The sequence below is a fragment of the Notolepis coatsorum genome, assembly GCF_963971535.1.
Source record: "Notolepis coatsorum genome assembly, chromosome: 7".
In the NCBI taxonomy this organism is placed as follows: Eukaryota; Metazoa; Chordata; class Actinopteri; order Aulopiformes; family Paralepididae; genus Notolepis; species Notolepis coatsorum.
In genome coordinates, this window is record NC_140171.1 from 121077744 (window position 1) to 121100645 (window position 22902).

General features: G+C 41.0%; 1 protein-coding gene across 1 annotated transcript; it reads left to right on the top strand.

Moving 5' to 3' along the window:
- Positions 1–2358: 2358 nt before the first annotated feature.
- On the top strand, positions 2359–22693 carry LOC311232488 (keratin, type I cytoskeletal 19-like). Its single transcript, XM_084319298.1, has 9 exons — positions 2359–3141; positions 4042–4170; positions 4885–4967; positions 5283–5439; positions 8286–8447; positions 10843–10968; positions 11750–11973; positions 16695–16777; positions 20848–22693. The coding sequence occupies exons 1-9, from the start codon at positions 2794–2796 to the stop codon at positions 21345–21347; spliced, it is 1812 nt and encodes a 603-aa protein (XP_084175424.1). The 5' UTR covers positions 2359–2793; the 3' UTR covers positions 21348–22693.
- The last annotated feature ends 209 nt before the right edge of the window (positions 22694–22902 follow it).

Genomic DNA, 22902 nt, shown 5'->3' on the forward strand with positions numbered 1-22902 from the left:
GTGTCTATGTGTGTTGACCATGTCAGATCCTCTGAGATGTGGACCCCCAGGTACTTGAAGCTGCTCACCCTGTCCACGGTGGCCCCGTTTATCCTCAGTGGTGTGTGTGTCTCCTGCTGTCCTCTCCTATAATCCACGATCAGCTCCTTGGTTTTACCAATGTTCAGGAGCAGGCTGTTGTCCTGGCACCAGCGTTCCAGTACCTCAACCTCCTCCCGGTAGGCCTTCTCGTCGTTGTCCGAGATCAGCCCCACCACCACCGTGTCGTCTGCAAACTTCACTATGGAGTTGGAGCTGAACTTGGCCACACAGTCGTGTGTGTATAGTGAGTACAGCAGGGGGCTCAGAACACAGCCCTGGGGGGACCCGATGCTCAGGGTGATGGTGTTGGAGGTCTGACCCCCCACCCTGACCACTTGGGGTCTTTCACTCAGAAAGTCCAGTATCCAGGCGCTCAGAGCGGAGCTCAGACCCAGCTCGATCAGCTTGTCCACCAGTCTGGTGGGGACTATGGTGTTGAACGCTGAGCTGTAGTCAATGAACAACAGTCTCACATAGCCCCCCTTCTGACGGTCCAGGTGAGAGAGGGTGCTGTGCAGTGTGCAGTACTTGGGAGACCGCATCGTCAGTGGACCTGTTTGGCCTGTATGCAAATTGCATAGGTTTGCATGGTTTAGGAGTTATTGTCACACCATATTCCTGCCTGTCTACTCTCTCTCTCTGATTACAGGCGCGGAGTCAGGTGTGTGAGAGCCCAGGGAGCAGCTGATTGACATCTGTGTGCTGAGTGCTTCACCTACATTAATGACCTGGCTCAGATGTCATCATGCTGCCAGATCGTAGCTTAGTATTCTCCAGTAGTCTTTAGCACTTTAGTTATTTAGTATTCCGTACGTACCCATGTCTCGTGTCTAACCCTGTCTGTCTTCCTTCCCCTCAGTCCACCATCTGGCTCCACGTCCTGTTCTCTACTCCTGGATCCCGCGTATGACCTCCACCTGCCTGACCATTCTCTTTGCCCACGCCCCGGACCACCTGAGTATCTGATTCTGTGTAAATGGCTGCTTTTATCCAAATCGATTTACAATTTGTTACTCACATTTTACCCATTCACTCACACATTCACACACAGACGGCGGAGGCAACCATGCAAGGTGCCAACCTGCTCATCGGGAGCAATTAGGGGTTAAGTGTTTTGCTCAAGGATACATCGACACGCTGCCCGGGAGGAGTGGGAATCGAACCGGGAACCTCTGGATTGCCAGACGACTGCTCTACCTCCCGAGCCACTGTTGCCCCGTGTATGATCCCTCACCTGTGGGACCCGCTCCTTGCCCACGCCCCGGACTGTCTGAATATCTGATCCCGTGTTTACGACCCCACGTCTGTCTTACTACCCTGCTCCACATATGCCTCCTAGACTGTACGAATACCTCCACTGTTTATGACCTACCTCTGCCTGGACTGCTCGAACATTCTTATAATAAAATACCCGTCTTTTGGGTTATATCAAGACCTGTCTGCATTGTCTCTGTGTCTGCATATTGGGTTCAATACGCTCAGCCGTGACAGTTATGACCTTTCAAACATTTTGACCTTTAATTATAGCGCCCACCATCAGGCCAATTGTGGTAATATTCCAGGGGTCATATCCCTGGCTTGCTGTCAGCCTATGTGGCAAGTTTCATCCACCACTGTCTTTTACTTGCCGAGCTATGCTGAGCATACACACTGTGTACACACACACACTGACCAGACCAAAAATATAATAGGCGGAGATAATAATACATTTATTTGTATTAAGTTGATTCAATATAGTTTGTGTTTTGCTCACCTCTCTCTTCTCACATTATCTCTCCCCTCACTGCTCAGTCTGTCTATGGTTTGGCCCTGATGGTAAAGAGGTACAGGTAGGGTTACATTAGGTTCACTCACTATTCACACACACCATGTTAGCCTAGGCATTGTCCAACTAACACCTCTCCCGAAGGCTAACCGGTGATGTCCACTTCCATTCATTGTGCTAAGCTAGGCTAACATGCAGCCAGATAGCTTTCTACTGAACGCACAGAGAGGAAACTGGTATCGATCTTCTTGTCTCTCTCTGGAGAAGTAAGCTAATTTCCCAAAATGTTTGTGTGTTCCTTTAAGGGCATTTTTAAGGTTTGGGGCTAGAAAATAGATATTTGGGGCTGTAGCCCCGGAAGGGTAACCATGCCCATGGGTGGGACACAATTGAACTGTGAGAAGGCTACTATATCACAGCCATGCAGTATAATCTGAAATCAATCAGAATTGACTATTCAGCTAGGCCATGGTATAATCATTTTTATTTAGCAGAATAAATATTGCCAGATTTTATTTTCCAGAGTGCTAAATGAATGATGACGGTGACGGCACAGTAAGGCTGGATACATTCAGAGTTCAGATGGGGTGCCTGGTACTGTAGTTAGAGGGACCTATACAGGCTCTATACAGGTTGGATGCCAAACTTCTTTTCGTTGTACTGTACATTTTAATTTTAATTAGTTTTAAGGTTTTGAACACCATCCAGAGAATTCTAGGTCACTTGGCTTGCAGGCAGCCTGCCAACAACCTTGATCAGAGGCTTAATGTGTCACTCACACCCATCACAAAAAACAATTATCCCCATACCAAACATTGTGCTGCACGTGACGTAACGAATGTCGCTCACCCCGAGCTCTATAAATTGCCCACTCATACAGGTAAGGGTAGCCTGTCTGTCTTCTCCAACTTAACTCAAACTGCTAAAGTTGTTATCCATCTTTCGCCATGTCTTCCAATCGCAGAAGCAGCGGCTACAGCACGCGCAGCATTGGCGGCTCCAGTGGAATCAGCTTGTCCGGGGGGATGCAGTCCTTTGGAGGCGGCAGCTCCCGCCGCATGTCCTCCGGTTCCTTCATCTCCGCGGGATACACAGGTCGCGCTCGCGCACCGAGTGTGTACGGGGGCGCAGGGGGGTATGGCACCCGCATCTCCCAATCTGTCTTCTCCGCGTCTCCCAGTATGGCGTATTATGGTGGTGGTGGTGGTGGTGGTGGGTATGGGTTTGCAGTAGGCGGCAATGAGAAGTCGACCATGCAGAATCTCAACGATCGTCTGGGCTCATACCTGGATAAGGTAAGAAAGGGTGCAGAACAGATACAGATGTCTAACCTTTTCTCTTAAGGGGCACTTCATTGAAAAACAACGCAGAATTTTTACATAATCTCACACATATCACAAGGCTTTAACTGTTTGCATTTAATGGCAGCCTGAAATGGAAACAAACATGTTTCAGAACTATTGTTCCTTCATCAGTGTTATCGCTAGCCATAACACTGATGAAGGAACAATAGTTCTGAAACATGTTTGTTTCCATTTCAGGCTGCCATTAAATACTAATGAACCTGAGAGTGCTGGTCCGGCTTTCCTGCTTTCTTTAAATTCAACTTTATGGGATTACAGCACCCAGTGTCAGACTTTGAGAGCGCGGTCTATCTTGACATTTTAACTGTTTGCACACATGGAATGATGTAGATGAATTGTTTTTCGGTGAAGTGCGCCTTTAATGTCACACTCATTATTACACAGGTTGTGGATCTCCTATTTCTCAATAGGCTACGCTGTGATAATAAAACCCCAACACTTAGCCTATAGTCTACTTTGGCCTATCCTATAAATTACGTCATATATAACAGCTTAACAAAAGTTGGCCTCGCTGTTGGAAATTCAAAACATTTCAAACATAGATAATGCTTAACAATGCTTGTTATGCCTTATGCCTTTATTTACAATGCACTGGTAATTCATGACACATGTCTAATCAACGTCAAACTCAATCCCCAACAAAATACCTAGGCCTACATTCCTCGAAGGTTCAACTCAAGGCAGAAAGCCGTTGAAACGAATGGACGTAACAAAGAGAATACGCATGACTCGCCAAAGAGCAAAGCTCCTAAATAATGATTGTCATTACTTTCCACAGACCTAATGGTATAATAAACTGTGGATTACCTTTTGATATGTCTCCATCTACAGGTGCGCACTCTGGAGGCAGCCAATAGGAAGCTGGAGCAGCTGATCAAGGAGTTCTATGAGAAGAGATCCCCTGTTTACGGCACGGACCTGACTGCCTTCTTCGGCACCATCTCAGACCTGCGTGTACAGGTGCAGCGCCACAGCCACTGTAGTCCTGCTTAGTGTGTTGGGTTTGGGGAGAGTCGTATATTTTGGCACTGTATGGCATAAATGGGTGTACATTCCTATGTCTTCTTAACCCTTTCACTACCACACACACCACAGGTTAACCCTTTCACTGCCACACGACAAAGGGTTACCCCTTTCACTACCACACTACAGAAGGTTAACCGTTTTCACTATACACACTATACAGATGGTTAACTGTGTTGTCGAAGTGAAAGGGTTAACCCTTTGGTAGTGTGGTAGTGAAAGGGTTAACACGTCGTTTAGATACCATTGTTGTCTTTATCTCGCACTTGAGAGCATTCCCCCCCCCCCCCCTAACACTTATTTTCATCTTTTATATCTGAAATCCTTTCAAGGTCAAATTGAGCCTGAGAACATTCACTTGTAATGTAAAAAATAAATAAAAAATTATAAGTTGTAGGCCTATGCTTTTCTCTAAAATGTACTCTGATTTCACTTATGTTGGGGCCCCCATATGGAGACTGTGGCTTAAGTCAAATATTGGTATATTTGCTAGATATGGCTTATAATATCATTATCAATCACGTCTGCTGCCTATGGCCCACAGTGTGACTGTGAAGACGTGTAGTACCCCATGTCTCTAAATCTCACGAGAGTGATATCCCACACATTAACCACATTATACATACTTTTGGACCTCCTCCGCTTCCGTAGCTCCTGAGGAAGTTCAAAGAGAATCACCTGACGATCCTGCAGGTGGACAACGCCAGACTCGCTGCCGATGACTTCAGGATGAAGTAGGTGCTCTTTCTGTCTGCCACCTGCTGGTAAAAACCATGCATCGCATGGCTTATATAGAGTAGTAGTCTAAACACACACCTGCTCCACCGTTCACCGCCTCGTGATGATACATCACAACCAAATCTTTAATACTGTACATGTCTGAGAAGATGATGTCCTGAAGTCATGAGGAAACATATACAAAGTGCATAGTTTACTTATCTCCGCCCTGAAAATGATCAAGGACTTTAATCACCCGACCAACACAGCCAGAACCATGCAGGTACTGAATGATCATGTGACAATAAAGGAATCTGAATCTGAATCTGCAGGTTTGAGACGGAGCTCAGCATGCGCACGGCGGTGGAGGCCGACCTGGTCCGCATGCGAGGGGTCCTGGGCAGCCTGACTCTGGCCCGTTCTGACCTGGAAGTCCAGATCGAAGGTCTGAAGGAGGAGCTTGTTTACATCAAGCGGAACCACGAGGAGGTGAGACAGACAGACAGACAGACAGACAGACAGACAGACCTCTATCGTTTCGTTACCGTAGATGTTTTAATAAAGATGTCACATTATGGATTGGATGGAGGAAAAACAAGTCCCCATGCAGTCTTGCAACATACCACAAAGTGTGGATAATTGAATTCAATTGTGTAGAGATTAGAAGATTTATAATATGGGTTGAACTTGGACCAGAAGGCACAAGAATGCAAAAGTAAAAATCAGACAAGCGCTATGGCACCATCTCTTGGTTGATTTTGGTCATTTCTTTTTTCCTCCATAGCAGTAGTTGAGAAAGTACACAATTCCTTTACTTTTTAAAGTAGAAATACCCTTATAGAATAGCACTCTGGTAAAAGGCCTCTCTTTTAAAAATTCACAAGTAAAAGTATACAAATATGAATATACTTAAGTATCAAAAGTAGTCTACAGGTTCTATACAACATTCTTGTATTTATTCCTCGATGCATTGTTTTCTGTAGCTTCAAGTTGGTAGGTTCGAACTTAAAAAGTGCCCCATTTTCATCCTGATGTGGAATACTTTGACCAGATTATTCACAGAGGTGGACAACAGAATCTTTTAAACCATAAAACAAACGCACATTGTAATAACAAAAACTAAATAAAAGAAAACTAAATAAAATAAAATACAAATAAAATAAAATATATCTTCATACTAGACATGGAAGCAATAATCAACATACGTAGCTCAAGACAAATGGTTTTGTTCGAGAAGGGACAGAAAGAAGCAAAGCTTATCTGGTCCTGCGGCACCCCTTCCTTACACTATCATATTAATATGTAATAAGTTATCTATCTCAATATCAAAAAAGAATATACCTATCCACTACAGCAAAAGATAAATAAATAATTACAAAAATACTAGTTCACGTTATTTTCAAGCTCCTCTAACTTATACCAAGAATTCCTGTTTATATCTACATTTAAACATTTCAATATTATTAATTGTTTTTATTGCTACATCAAGGCCATTCCAAATGGATACCCCACAAACTGAGATGCACTTGCTTTTGAGAGTTGTACGGACAATAGGTCTTTGATCAAGGATAGTGTTTACTGACAGAATGTTGCAACACAGAGACACTTTAGGTTACAGTAATGGAGACCTAGCCTAGATCTTTATAGAATGGCGAACTAACAAAGTATGTATAACTTTTACATGATAGTAGATAAGTGGAGCATTGACATACATAATATGAGTTATAAATATGATTTACAGACTATGTAGATATGATGTAGATAGAAGACTGTGTGTGCATACAAGTTGAAGGCTATGTGTATGAATTTGTGTGTAATAGAAAGAGAGAGGGGGTGTTACAGTGTGTGTAGATAGATATGACTGGGAATGACATAGATACAAGTGAAGGCTATGTGTATGTGATTGTGCATGTGTGATAGAAAGAGGGGGGGGGGGGTAGTGTGTGTGTGTTAGAAAGACTCCTTGCATTTTGTATGCAAAACCTTTTCTTGCAAAGTAACCAATAAATGGTCCAAATAAATGTAGTGGAGAAAAAAATTAAGATATTTCTTTTGAAATGTAAGGGAACAGATTTATGAAGTTCTGTGAAATGGAAATACTTGAGTAAATAAATTAGTAAAATACTTAAAAGTAAAAGTACTTTACTGTACTTTCTCCATACCTGCCTTATAGACAAACAGATCGCTGCTCTATCTCCAGTTTTGGTGATTTGCATGTTAACACTTGAATTGAAAGTTCACACGGTCATTCAAAACCCCAATGTATAATTAAAACACATTTGAATTATAGACCTCTATTCCAAGGTCCATTTAGAATAAAGTAGTTATTATAAATGGACCTATCTCAAGCCCTGCCCTCTTTTCTTGATCCTCCATTCACAACTGGGAAGCTACAGCAGTTGTGATTGGAGGATAAAAAAAGAGGGTCAGAGGGAAGCTACAGCACATGAGTATGTCGCACATGAGTATGTCATGTGCAAACGGAATATGACTCTGATATTTTGAGCTCCGCGCCTTGACATTTAGCCTTTATCCTATTTTCATACTAGCGCTCGTTTCCCTATGCTTTCTCTTTTGTTGTTGTTGTTCTTAGCTCTATTCTATTTAAATCTTTCAAAAATGCTCTTATGTACCCCAGTTGCTATTGCATGTACATATTTGTGTTTTATTACACATATATGTACATACATACCAACTATTTCGCCTGTTTTATTCTTCACCCATCGATCATCCATAGTAACACTACTATCACCGACATCCAAGAAGGGGGATCCCCCCTTGAAAGGCCCTTCTAAGGTTTCTCTCCTCCACATTGCCTGTGGTGCTTTTTTCCTATTGCTAGGTTTTTTGTGAGTTTTTTCCTTTTTTTTCTCCTTGATTTATCGTGATGTTTCTTCTTGACTTGTTTAAAGAAGACTTGTCCAGCCCATGGGGACATTAACTTGTGATTGTGGGCTTTACAAATACAAATTTGATTTGGAGAATCAAGAAGAGGGGGCAGGGCAGGGTTTCTGATAGGTCAATTGATGAAAATGTTTGTCCTTGGGAGAGACTGGTCTCATTCTCCAACGGACTTACGACAAAAAGGGCTTTCTCTTAGGGCCATTTGAGAGATCTTCGGGCAAGACATGAATATAGATAATATATTATAATATAATATTAATTATATATGTTTTATTGGGACGGTTGGTGAATCCAAAATCGGCCCGAAAAGGTCTAAAATGGCCCTAAGAGAAAGCCCTTTTTGTCGTAAGTCCTTGGTGAATGAGACCATTAATGTTTTCAATCAGCAGCAACATAATGTTGTGTATCCCCCTGTTTCCCCCCCATCGTAGGAGATGTTGGTGGCACGGGCCCAGCAGGGTGGTGCTGTGAATGTGGAGGTGGACTGTGCCGAGTCGCCCGATCTGAACAAGGTCCTCACGGAGATCAGGGAGCTGTACGAGACCATGGTGCACAAGAACCAGTGTGAAGTGGAGAAGTGGTTCCAAACCAAGGTGAGACAGACGGAGCTGGGACAGTGTTGCAGTCGAGTTACTAAATCTTGACCCCAAGTCGAGTCCCCATTACCCTAGTCCGAGTCCGAGTCCAAGTCATCAATGTCGAGTCCACTCCACTCTGGTAGTCAAAGAGCTGACATACAAATATGTTAAACATAAATGACACAGCGGTCACCGCTTCAAAGGGAATTTATTTACTTTGTGACACAATAGCCAAACAAATGCACTCGCCATCAATATCTTATGCCAAATGATTAGGGCCTATTACAATAAAAGAAAAAAGAAAAAATAACTATTAAGAGGTGCAGACGAGGACTCTGTTTGACTGTTAATTGATACATTTTATCAATGAACAAGTCAGAGTCCTTGTCTGCACCTTCCGAGTCCGAATGCAGTCAATGCTCGAGTCCAAGTCCAAGTCTGAGTCATCAGTGCTCAAGTCCAAGTCGAGTCACAAGTACTGAAAATCAGTGCAGAGTCCTGGACTCGAGTACTACAACACTGGGCTGGGACATATAGACCTTTTCAAACTCCATCAAACAGTGTAAACATTCTAAAATGGTCCCCGGTTTACTTCCTGTCGCAGTGTTTGTTAATACAATAACTGACAGGAAATAAACCTGGGCCCAAGCTGTTCCCCATAGCAACGGAATAGCAATGGAATTCTTCTGGTCTGTACCGTAAACAGTATGGATTTTTACTATGCCGTCGTCAACAGTATTTAAGAATCGTAAAATTATACATTTGAGTGAATTAAAAAAATTGCTAAAGAAATAATACCCTTCTGAATAGAAACAGTACCATGATAAATGTATTACACAAAAAAAGATTTCAAATAGATACAAAATCACACAGTACTTTGAACTGGAAAAAACAAATACTGTCAAATATCATTATACCGTCAAAATATATAATTTATTGACCATATCGCCCAGTCCTAGACAACAACAACAACAGAGCCCTTTCATGTGATAGTCTACAGTTGCATCATTCCAAACATGTGTGGGTGCCCCAAGTTTTAGAAATGTATCCATTAATATTCACACAGGAAGTATACTGTAGAAGTATTCCTGTGTTCTTTTCCATACACTACACTACACTATACTATACTATAGATATTTACCACAGAAATACCGACGCCAGATTCACCATAGTATTTCTGCACTGGAATATTAGAGACATTCATGGTGAACCACTATAGCAGGGGTGGCTCCTCCCTCCATTGAAAAAAAATAATATATTTTTTGTCATTCATTCCATAAGACGTAGAATAAACATTTACAGATTTTATTATTTTTTTAAATGGTTCATTTGCATGTTCTTGGTATCTGATTCTAGGGACATCTATGGATCTCAGGGAATGTATTCCCACTGTCAGAAATAGTGTGTCTGTTACTAGGCTAGAGTAAATTGTAATGAACCAAAGGAGAATATCAATTCAATTATATATATATATATTTTTTTATCTTTGACTGTGAATAACACCATGCTAAAATTGACCAGACCTGACAAATCTAAGCAAATTAATAAAGGGAAGATGATTAAACAGAAGGTTTTGTAGATACAGTACTGAATTCTGCCATCCGGACACATGCAATTTGAAATATGATTATAGAATATCAGGCCTATAAATTACCTTATTATGGCCAAGTCGCACATCTATGGATCGGCCAAATCTCCCCTTTCCAATGGCAGAACTCAATCTGGATTTAGTATCACCAGGCGTGATTCACAAGTACAGTTACTTTTTTATAATGTACATTTCTCCAAAGGTTTTCATCAGATTGCAACACCGTTTTTTGCTAGACGTTCACAGAAAGGGAGAGAAACTTTGACTGCTGTTTTGACAGGGTTAGGGTCTTTTACTCTACATTTGAAAAGAAAATGCAACATTAATTCATACATTCTGTAGAGATGGATTTATGGCCTGATGTAATTTGCGGTCCAGTACCGGACCGCTCGGGCTTAAGAGGTTAACCCTGTGAGGCCCAAATAAAAAAGACATTAGCAACATCAGAGGCCAGAGGGTGGGACCTATAAACACATGAAGGGTGCCATGACTGAAAAAAAGGTTGAGAAACGCTGGTATATATGGTGTGGTACCACAGTACATTTTGTGGCTCTTAGTCTCTGACTGGTTGGCCACCCCTGCACTATAGTATTCCGTTACTGCTGTTTGCCTTTGTACAGCAGGGCACCCCTCTACATGTGTATTTATACCACAATTTCTTTACCCCTCTAAATGTGTATGTACTAATACTACCCCCCCTTCCTCACCCCCACAGGAATACCATTAGTTTTACAAATTTTTGTATGGGTGTATTGAGTAATAAAAGTCAACTAATAATAAAAGACAATTGTGTGTGTGTGTGTGTGTGTATGTGTGTGAAAGGTGGAAGGATTGCAGACCCACATCGTTACAAGCACCACGGAGGTGAACACCTACCTGTCAGAGGTCAACGAGCTGAAGAGAGTCCTACAGAGTCTGGAGATAGAGCTGCAAGCACAAGTCACCACGGTACTCAATCACATCGAGTCATTCTATCCACATGTATGTTTTGGACATTCAACAGATGAATCCAACCAGAGCGACTTACAACACATTCTCCAACACAGCAAATCACAGGGTCCACTAAGTTGCCTGAGGATAAGAGTGTAAAAGTAGACCACAGATAATATGTGCAAAGGACAAAGAAGAGCTAAGAGCGAGATGAAGTTTGACAAGATCATGTGCAAGTGGAAGGGGAGGGAGGGAGGTAGTATTCCTTTTGAGGAGTAGGTTTTCAGTCCGTTACACAATAAATAGAGAGTGACTCTGAAGTCCCATGTTCGCTGGCAGGCTTGTTCCAAGTTTATATCCTAAAGTAGGCTGCATTCACAAATATCACAACATAAAGGAATAACCTTTGCATTTAGAGTGGTGTAATTTATTTGCAGCATTCAGTGTGTTTAGTAGGCTGAGCTTAATGTCAGACAATTGAACCCAACACCAAGAAAAGAGTGTAACAACTTGACCAAGAATGTAGACATCTGAACAACTGTAGAAATATCATCCTCTTTTGTGCACATTTGTCTTACCATATACACAATATATTTTTGGCTGCGACCAGCTCTATAGGTAGAAGCCAGTTGGTTGGTCCACAAACATTTATCCACTCTCTAGTGGCCACAGGTTTCACCCTAGGAGGCTGACATGTGGCATGGAGGTCAAGTGTGTGTGTATGTGTTTTCATGCCAAAAGGCTGCAGCTATTGTGAATTCATGCTTGTTTGCATCTGTCTCACTCCTGCCACACACAGAAACAATGCTTGGAGCAGAGTCTGGCCGAAGTGAGTGCCCGCTACAACGTCCAGCTCAGCCAACTACAGCTGTGCATCAACACGCTGGAGGTGGAGCTTCAGCAGCTGAACGTCAGCATCCAGCAGCAGGCAGTGGACTACCAGATGCTCCTGGACCTCAAGATGAGACTGGAGCTGGAGATCGCAGAGTATAGGAGGCTAATGGATGGGGAAGGACAGAACAGGTATATATATACAGAGTACAGATACATAGATAGATAGATAGATAGATAGATAGATAGATAGATAGATAGATAGATAGATAGATAGATAGATAGATAGATAGATAGATAGATAGATAGATAGATAGATAGATAGATAGATAGATAGATAGATAGATAGACTATTGACTGAGATTATACAGTACGTAGTTTCTTTAATAGTTGTCATACAGAAGTACAGAATACTTTCATACAAAATGCTTCTTACTGTTACGCTCCAGAGACTGTGCTAGACAAGATAGTATCAAATAACATAGTATAGCATGTAAGTTAGAAGTAGAAAATGAGGTCACAGTGTTCAGTATAGACATATGTACAATGTTCGATGCAGAATAGACGTAACTGAGTTACCATATAATATACAATACTATGCAGTGTACTAATGTGCAATACTATATAGTGCAAAGCAGAAATGGGATGAGGTACAATTTAGGTACAATTTACAGTAAGGTGTACGGGTTGTTTGATTTGATTTGATTTGATATTTTTTATTTTCGTGTCTTACATACAGATGTATGCCCAGCCCATATGGGCTTACAAGACACATAACAATAAGTATATAATAATATACTTTACCAATTACTTAACAAATGACATAGACCAAGATGGCCATAAAAAAAAGAAAAATACAAGAAAATACAATAAAACGTAATATAACACAAGCTGTACTCAATGTAAATAAACAGAAAAACAAGGTGAATTCAAATACAATTATATAGGATACAGTGTGTTTTGTCTCAGGTGCCATGCCTTCTCCAAAAATCCTGCAAAACCGAAGATGTCCTCCACAAAAAAACAACTCAACATACAGCTCTCAGACTGCCAAAACAAATCTGGGTTTACAATTTGAATTTTTTCAAATAAAGCCCTCCTCAAAGTGGTGTACAAAGGGCAATAAAAAACAAAATGATATTCATCCTCCACCACTCCCAGATCACACAGAACACACAACCGCTCCTCCTCAGGTTTACCCTGGAATCTACCCACTTCCACAGCCAATGGCAGGGTGCCAGACCTCAACTGGGCACACAGAGACCTCCGTCTTCTCTTTAAGTTTAACATTACATAAGGTTCAGTAAAATACTCATTTTTAATTGCAATATATTTTCTAAGTTTAGGTTTTTTCAAAATCTCCACCTTCCACTTATCCTGATGGATTGTTGATAATTTTGTTTTAATTATGTGAACCTTACACTGCAAATTGTTCATAAAAATCATACTCAAGTCAGTAGAAGAAAAAATCATAGACATCTCTCTTGACCAGGGATGACCGTGTGCTCTGTCCCAATTAAAAATCTTTTTAGTCACCCTGCCATTTGGCAGCTGGACCAGGCGGTTCCATAACCTCACCATTTCACCTTTTTGCTTGACCAAGCAAGAATCCCACCCCATGTCCCCTTCTATAGCCCCTTTTGGTGTGTATTTATGGACTCCTAAAAAGTATCTTATGGCCCGGTTCTGGATCGCATTACATTCAGGAGCATCATCAAAACCCCATACTCCAGCAGCATAAAACAAAACAGAACCCACCATTGAATCAAATAATTGTGTATATGTTGAAAACCCAAGGTCAGTGCACACTTTCATTTTACTCAACACGCCCCCTAGCGCCCTTCCTGCTGACTCAGACATTATTTTCCTTCCTTTTATGAAGCACATGTACTCATTAAAGGTGAAACCAAGATATTTATAAGAATGTGTGTAAATCAGGGGCGTTGGTCCAAATTGAAACTTATGACTACTCTGCTGTTCGTGTTTTTTCCTAAAGTGCATAATCTGTGTTTTTTCACTGTTAATCGCAAGTCTCCATTTCATGCACCAAGAACTCATAATATTCAACATGTTTTGTAAATTTGCTTCATTTTCTGCAAACAAAACAATATCATCAGCGTACAATAAAATACTTAGGATTATATTATCTATTGGAATACCAAGATTGGCTTGCTTGATTTCTTGCGCCAGGTCATTAACATAAAGGGCGAATAAAGTAGGAGAAAGCACATCTCCCTGTTTTACACCGAATGGTGTGGGGAACCAGCCGGTCCTAACATCATTCAGCTGCAGACAGGCAGATGGGGCCTTATACAGGCTTTTGATAGCCTTATAAAATAGTCCATCAATACCAGAACAGATTAATTTATAGTCCAAAAGCTCTCTATTAATCCAGTCAAAGGCTTTTTTAAAGTCAACAAAACAAACAAATGTATTCTTGCCCTCGTCCAATCTGGCTCTCACCACCGATGATAAAACAAAAACATGATCAATACAAGCTCTCTTAGCCCTAAACCCATTCTGCTCATCCACCAACATTTCATTATATTCTAAGTATTTATTTAATCTATTATTAAGAACACTTGAGTATAATTTATAAACTGTACTGATCAAACTAATACCTCTGTAATTTAGTGGGACTCTAGGGTCAGCTTTTGCAGATTTGGGGATGGGCTTAATAATGGACTTGTTCCATATCGAGGGGATGGTGCCTGTGTTAAAACAAGTTTGATATAAACAGTGTAATACATTCAGCAGATAGGGAGTTTTAAGGACCTCGTTCGACAACTCCTCAATACCCATAGCTTTCTTCAGTTTCGCTCTGTCCACTACACTCTGTACCTCGTCTAACGTAATGTCACTATTTAATAATTCACAACCTGTAGGGCTATTGCTCATCCCAAGTTCGGCCTCACATTTTAACTTACATATTTCTGTCAGGAAACCATCATCAAATAAAGGGTGACTACTACAAGCATACAGACTACTATAGTCGGTTTCCCACTTTTTCAGAATCTGCTCAGTTTCAAAACATGATTCACCGTTATCCAATACAATCTCCATTGGGACTGTCTGGTTTTTTTTGGGGCCTAGTTTATTTATTTCTTTCCAGAATTGCTGGGGATTACTGACTTGTAGTTGTTCTATATGGAGAGCTTGTCCTCTCTTGAAACGTCGTTTGAAAAATCTGAGTTTCTTATCAAATTTAGTTTGACAAGCTTTAAATTCATTCAGTAAGTCTCTTCTCACACTCTGTTCCTTGCATTTTAGAAAAGATTTTTCGGCTGCCCTTGAATTAAGCCATAGCCCATTTAATTCATTATTCCAATAAGGTTGTTTGGTCTTAAAATACTTTTTGGGCGACCCGCCTTTCTTTGTAGCACAGTGTCGACCAATTTCTTTATGCAGAAAACTACATAATAGTGCATATGTAGTGCAATCCTTCATCAATAAATATAAAGTGTGGGGAGTGGGTGCTACAGTGTGTTTGTTTAAAGTGAGTGTGTGCTATAAAGTGTGGAGTGGGTGCTACAGTGTGTTTGTTTAAAGTGAGTGTGTGCGTGTGGATGTGTGTGCTATGTGCGTTTGATGGTTGTTGTTGTGTAGTGTTCATTGTTCGTTTAGCAGCCTGATGGTCTGGGGATAGAAGCTTCTTCTGAGTCTTTCTGTGCTCGCCTTGAGACTCCGGTATCGCTTGCCTGACCGCAGCAGGTCAAAGAGGCAGTTGTTCGGGTGACTGGAGTCTTTAATGATTCTCTTAGCCTTGCCCCTGCACCGCTTGTTGTAAATGTTCTGGAGGGTGGGGAGCCCCCCTCCAATTGTGCGTTCGGCTGAACGTGTCACTCTTTGTAGTCTGCTTCGGTCTTGTGCAGTGCTATTCCCAAACCAGGAGGTGATGTTGCCAGTCAGGATGCTCTCTATTGTACATGAGTAGAAGTTCTTAAGGATCTTCTGACTGACTTGGAACTTCCTTAGGCGCCTGAGGAAGTAGAGGCGTTGTCGTGCCTTCTTCACAACACTGTCAATGTGTGTGGTCCATGTCAAGTCCTCGGATATGTAGGCTCCGAGGTACTTAAAGCTGTTGACTCTCTCAACCGGTGCCCCGTCGATGCTGAGGGGGCTGTAGTCCTTGACCCCCGACCTCCTGAAGTCCACAATCATCTCCTTACAGTGCAAATGTGTCAATAAAGTAACTACAGTATGCTTCAGGTTGCTGGTTGTATAATGTACCACTACGCTTTGCTTGCTTCAAATCACAGGCAGGTAAATGAACATAGACTGAAATTAACTTTTGATCACAAGGGACGACGGTACATCATGTAATTTAATTTGACTTACTCAAAAGCATTTTACATGACCTAAACATAAAATCCGGGCCACTTATTTGTTAAACGCTTACCCCCAAGTTGTTGAGAATTTCAATGGAGAGTCTGTTTACTGGGTGCTGCCATGATGAATCGAAATGCGACTTTGAGTGAAAATAACACATTTTACGTTCTAATCAAAATGCCAACCCTCAGTAAACAGACAGGCTCTCCATTGAAACTTTGACAAGTCGGACCATTTCAACAACTTTGGGGTAATTGTTTGACAAATAAGTGGCTCATATTGTATGTTTAGGTAATGTGAAATGTTTCTGAATAAGTAAAATAAGTTACAAAACGCACACTTTTAACGTCCCCAAAGTCCCAGAGAGTGATGGGTAATTATCATTGACTAAGGGTGATGACATCACTGTTGTGTACGATTGTGACATACCGTCGTCCGGGAGATCAAAAGTAAATTTCAGTCTATGTTTATTTGCCCGGCTGTGATATGAAGCGAGCAAAGCGTAGCGGTACACATACAGCCAGGAACCAGCTATGCTTCAGGTTGACATTTACACTGATTGTTGTTCTCTTTTATTTTTCAAGGGGTGTGATCATCAGCACCAGCACAAGACAGATGGCGGAGGTGAAAGTGAAGAAGGAGGTGGTGAAGAGGGAGGTGGTGGAAGGTGAGAGAGCAGGAGACAATAATCTGATTAGATTAGATTTAAATATATTGTCATTATACAGCACAAGTACAGTAGGCCTACAACGAAAAGAAGTTGGTGTCTAAACCAGAATGCAAGTTACTAGTAAAGTGCATTAACAATATACACTGTGATTAAATGTAAACAAGTGATTAAGTGGAATAAATAAATAATGACGCTACTGACTGAGTAATATGCTAATCTGATGTATTATATACAGTGATACAAGTATAAATACACTACGGTAGTAAGCCATACCGGCCAGTGGTATAACTAATAATGGGATATATATAGATATACAGATATAGTACAATGTCTATATAAACTGGAATATATGCAGGAATATAAACGGGAATATATGCAGATATAGATAAATATATATATATACAGTATTATTGTACATGACTATCATATGACTGGGCCCTATTCCCCGTACCTGGTTCAACTAAGTCGATCAAGAGTCCCATTATCCAGATTCAATTAACCCGATGTTTGAATCCGGGATTTTCCTGTTCCTCGAACGCTGATTCAGTCTCGTTCATTTGAACCAGACTTGAGACTCAGGATAATTGCGCGCGCCCGCCTCAGCTGAAAAGACAGCAGATGTCGATCGCAGAAATCCTGATTTTCTAACGGCATTGATTGATTGATTGATTTAAAACTTTATTAACATATTGCAGAATGGGTACAATGCAGTACGCTCAATAGCCTCGCCGACAAGTTAAATGCATAATCTATAGGCTAATTTTAAGTCCCTCATTACCCCAATCAATCAGATTATATTTCTTTAAACGTGCCTGCTGGCAGTAGGCTTATGGATTGAATAATCAAATGAGATCTTGCTAGCGAAAATAATTAGTTCAATTAGTTCAAGAATAAGGATACGGCTCTCTTATCCATTGATGGATGTATGGTGGATGTTTTATTTATCTGCACTGTGGTGTGATGGTTGGTCCTTATGCCTTTCACGCGGACGACCCGCATTCGAAATCCCCCTTCTTCTAGTTTCTTTTTGCAATGTAAATACTTCGATTTTGTGCACGTTGAGAGCTATATAAAGAATGACATCCTCAATGCATGTAGATTTATAATATTTTAACTTAAAACTAGGCTACTTTTGCGTATATTCATTAATATTATATTCCAAAAAAATTATATTGGAAACACGGGGTTTCGAACTAGGGTCGTCCGCTTGACAGGAGAGAGCACTAGCCGTTGCACCACTGTGCCAGACGGGATATATCAATTGTGTATCCGTCAATGGACAAGAGACCTGTGTTTCGAATATTTTTCTTTTGAATGAAGTTTTATCTCTTTATTCTCAAATGCATTAAAGGATAACTCCACTATTTTGGGAAATTAGCTTATTTAACATCTTCCCTGGAGTTAGACAAGAAGATGCATACCTTTTTTGTCTCTGTGCGTGCATTTTAGCTTTGGGAATAGATGCTCCGTTAGCATAGCTTAGCTTCATCACTGGAAGTGTGGGAGGACAGTAGCCTTACAGTGCCTTACAGTGTATTGCAAGGTCTGACATTGACCAAACTTGATATGCATGACCTTGGTGGGCTCTAGGTCAACTCCTGAAAAGGGGGTCAATGTCAGACTTTGCAATCAAAAGTTAGGGGGCTAATAACCCTTGCCATAATTTCAGTGCGCCCCTAACTTTTGATTGCAAGGTCTGACATTGACCCCCTTTTCAGGAGTTGACCTAGAGCCCACCAAGGTCATGCATATCAAGTTTGGTCAATGTCAGACCTTGCAATACACTGTAAGGCACTGTAAGGCTACTGTCCTCCCCCACTTCCAGTGATGAAGCTAAGCTATGCTAACGGAGCATCTATTCCCAAAGCTAAAATGCACGCACAGAGACAAAAAAGGTATGCATCTTCTTGTCTAACTCCAGGGAAGATGTTAAATAAGCTAATTTCCCAAAATAGTGGAGTTATCCTTTAATGTGACGTCAACGGCTCATTCAATTGCTCAAATCCGTCAAACAGCGCATCTCATCAGACATTTTAATCCCAGTTACAATATCACAATAACGTGTGAGTGATGATACAATTCAACAATCCTCAGATTCCTCGTAATTCATAATCCACAAAAACCACAATCCACGCATAGACACTTCAATTTTATGCTTGAATGAAACACAATCCAGGCGCTCCGTTAAGCAAATCTACAGCGGAGAATATATGAAACTAATCAGAGCCAAACGGCCGATAGGTTTCATCCATTAAAAATATCCCTGCGTGGTTCACATTTGCAATGTGCCGTTATTAAAATAACCACATGCAGCGTGTATCGCGACTCCGAGCACCGTATATGACGTGCATTATTTTATTTAGGACAAAGTAAATCTATAGGCTGAATATGATTTATTATCAGCATTTAGTTCTATTATTATACATTTCAAAAGCCCCCTCTAGGAAAACGAAGCACAAAAACATAATTCAGAATGGTATAATGGGATCTAGACTGTGAGAAATATTTCAGGAAGCGAGCTGGCATTTCTTTGCAAGGGCGTGGCTATGGTTCATCCAGCTAACTGAACTTAACCCTGCTCCGGACCAGGTTCAAACTTTCTGATCTGTTACCATGGTGATTTAGAAAATCCGACTTCGGGGAACCGAAAGGTCTGGCTTAAGTCAAGCTATGCTGAAAATTATCCGGCTAACTCAGTTAGCCAGGTACGGGGAACGGGGCCCAGGTTGAGTTAGGTAGTTATGATTACAGTGTGAGTGAAGGCAGTAGCAGGGCTCCAGACTCACCAATTTGGTCGCATTTGCCACTATAAATCTGTCCAGTGCCACTAATAATAATAATTTGTCGTGCAATTGCAGCTTGACTTTCGATGTTGTGTTGTTGTGTTTTTATTTTGGTAAATTCTTTTTTATTATTATTATTATTATTATTATTATTATTATTATTATTATTATTATTATTATTATTATTATTATTATTATTATTATTATTATTATTATTATTATTATTATTATTATTATTATTATTATTATTATTATTATTAACACTCATTAGGAGATGTTTTCAACAAACAGGGTTTTTGTAGTTATGATGAAATACGCAAAAAATTTAATCTCACCAAGTCCTCGACATCGAGAGGTTTTGTTTCAGATTTTTATCATCAATTACTAACATCCTCATATGAAACCCTCCATCTAGACTCAGTCTGGAGGAGGGATATACCAGACCTGGAGATAGATTTTGACTGGCAAGAAGCCTGGGCAAATGTTCGACTTGCATCAAGGAACCCGGACCATCAACAAATCAATCTTAACTATATTCACAGGACATACTTAACTCCTATAAGACTGAACAAAATGGGTCTTAAACAAGACCCCAAATGCTCCTTATGTACAAATGGGGACGAGGGGACATTTATGCACATGTACTGGGACTGCCTACCAGTTAAGATATTCTGGAAAGAAGTGACCCAACAATTATCAAATCTCTTAACTCTGAATATACCTGTACACCCCTCTGTATTACTGCTGAATGATGTCTTTGGGTGTGCAGTACATCCACAGCTAAAGAGATCGGTTTTATCTGGTATAACAGTGGCTAAAAACCTGATAGCATCACGATGGTTTCAACCGGAAAAAATGTGCCGGAAGGTCTGGATTCTTACATATCTCGATGTGATTTATCAAGAAATATCTACAGCAAGAATTTTGGGTCTCAATGAATCCAAAATGACAATGTGGTTAGAAGTGGTGGAGAGAATAAAAGCTAGCATATACAGGTAGTGTCTGGTAGGAACAAGTTATAATGGATGGATTATCCAATGGGGGGTCCGGGAGGGGGGGGTACGAGCTAGAGCATATGTGTGTAGGGTACTAGATAACAGGTATTAGGGGTATATCCTGTATAAGACATTTAACTAAATGGTGATTTCATTGGATATGCACTGTTAATTAATGCTTGTATATCTTATCGTGTGTTGTCATGTTTGTTTATATGTTTGTTTAAAAAATAATAAAAAAATAAAATACAAACAACAATATTCATACATGATTTTATCTTTCCCGCAGAACATAAACCTCGCGTTGAGAGGCGTGTGAGGACCATCGTGGAGGAGATTATCGACGGAGAAGTGGTGTCCACCACCCGTGATACCGAAATGGAAAACCATCAGCAGGCCAGGCGTGGTTCTTCTTCCTCCACCCATGATACCCAAATGGAAAGGCGTGGTTCTATTACCTCCAGCCATGATACCCAAATGGAAAGGCGTGGTTCTATTACCTCCAGCCATGATACCCAAATGGAAAGGCGTGGTTCTATTACCTCCAGCCATGATACCCAAATGGAAAACAGGCGTGGTTCTATTACCTCCATCCATGATACCCAAATGGAAAACAGGCGTGGTTCTATTACCTCCATCCATGATACCCAAATGGAAAACAGGCGTGGTTCCATTACCTCCATCTATGATACCCAAATAGATAACCTTCAGCAGGCCAGGCGTGGTTCTGTTACTTCCTCCATCCATAATACCCAAATGGAAAGGCGTGGTTCTTTTTCAAAATACTGAAAGAAAGTTTGAGCTGTCGCTTAAAGCGATACCCTGGGTTTCATTTTGATGTCTTGTCATCTCACCTTTTGGAAATTGGAACCTGCTCTAAATTGAAATTGGTTATCGGGAGTCGTTTCCTAACCCAACACATACGGTATACAACTCTTGTATTTGCATCTGTGGCATTTTGTGGACAGATCTCTGCTCTTTGTGACCTTGGAGAGGACTTGTAGAGGACTTGTATCTTGATGTTGGATTGAGATTGGGTCCCCACCGTTGTTGTAGCTTTGCCTGCTCCCTTTACGATTCGTATTCTCATTCTGATTGGCCATATTCATACGGCGGCCATTTAGCTCTTATGTCATGCTCGGGTTGGGTTTCTTTCCACTCTGTTCAGTCAATGATGTCCTCGCCTACTGTTGAGTGTCAAAATCCTTACTCTTGGATTTTAGAACAATAAATCAAATCAAATGTATTTGTAATGCCCGAAATCACAAGGTAATGCCCCCATTGGCTGTACAAGTCTTATTTAAAGGGGAACTGTTTTACTATTTCTTTCACTATTTGGGCAATTTTACACAATTCCAGCAAGTCTATGGAACACATCTGTACGTTCTTTTTTATATAATGCCAAATAATGCCTTGGCCGGTGTTCTGCCGAATTCGGACTCCCTGCCAGAATCCGACTCCCCCTCGCGTGAACAGAAATGCGGAAAAGTTTTTTGATTATCCCCCCTTCCCCCCTTCCACGTGTATGTCCAGCGCCTATCCCACGTGTTGGTGACGGCAGCTAATTAGTATGCGCGCTGGAGGGGGGGAGCCAAGAAGACTGTCTCGTCACCAAGTCCCACCCCCAGCTGACAGCAAATGTAGTCAGAGCCATGCCCCGCCCCTTCCTATGCTGCAACGGTGGTTCAGGACATTAACTCTTTCCCTCCCTCCCTCCCGCCGTGGTGCGGCGGCACTCCGGTGCTGCTGCAGCAGACTATGCATACGGTGTCTCAGACATACTGTAGTCGACATGTGTCAACAAATGTACATGTCTGTTTGAATTTATGTTGTGCCGTTATTACTGTAAAAATGTAATGATTGTGAAATGATGATTGTTTAATGAGACGCTGTATGTGTATGTCACTGGAATTTCCCCGTGAGGGATTAATAAAAGATATCCTTATCCTTATTATATTTAAAAGGCTTTGACATTGTAAAATGAAATAAGTGGAGTTTCGAAGCTGTAAGCTGAATACAAGTCATAGGAACACCCACGATATAGTGTTCTTCCCTTTCCTACTGTATAAAAAGAGGAACATCGCAAAACGCAGAAACGCTACAGTAAAATAGTAACGTTAATACACTATTGACACATGTGCAGACAGTTGACAGTTGCTGAGTAATAATTTGACAACTTCTGTCCATAATAAATATAACCCAGACAGTGAATCAATGACTAATTACGACATTTGTACGATATTTTCTTTCAGATTCAGATTCCTTTATTAAGCCATTTGTGTAAAACACATTGGTAATTGTTGCGACATTACAGTGTATGCATTTTTTCATAATCTTTTTCACA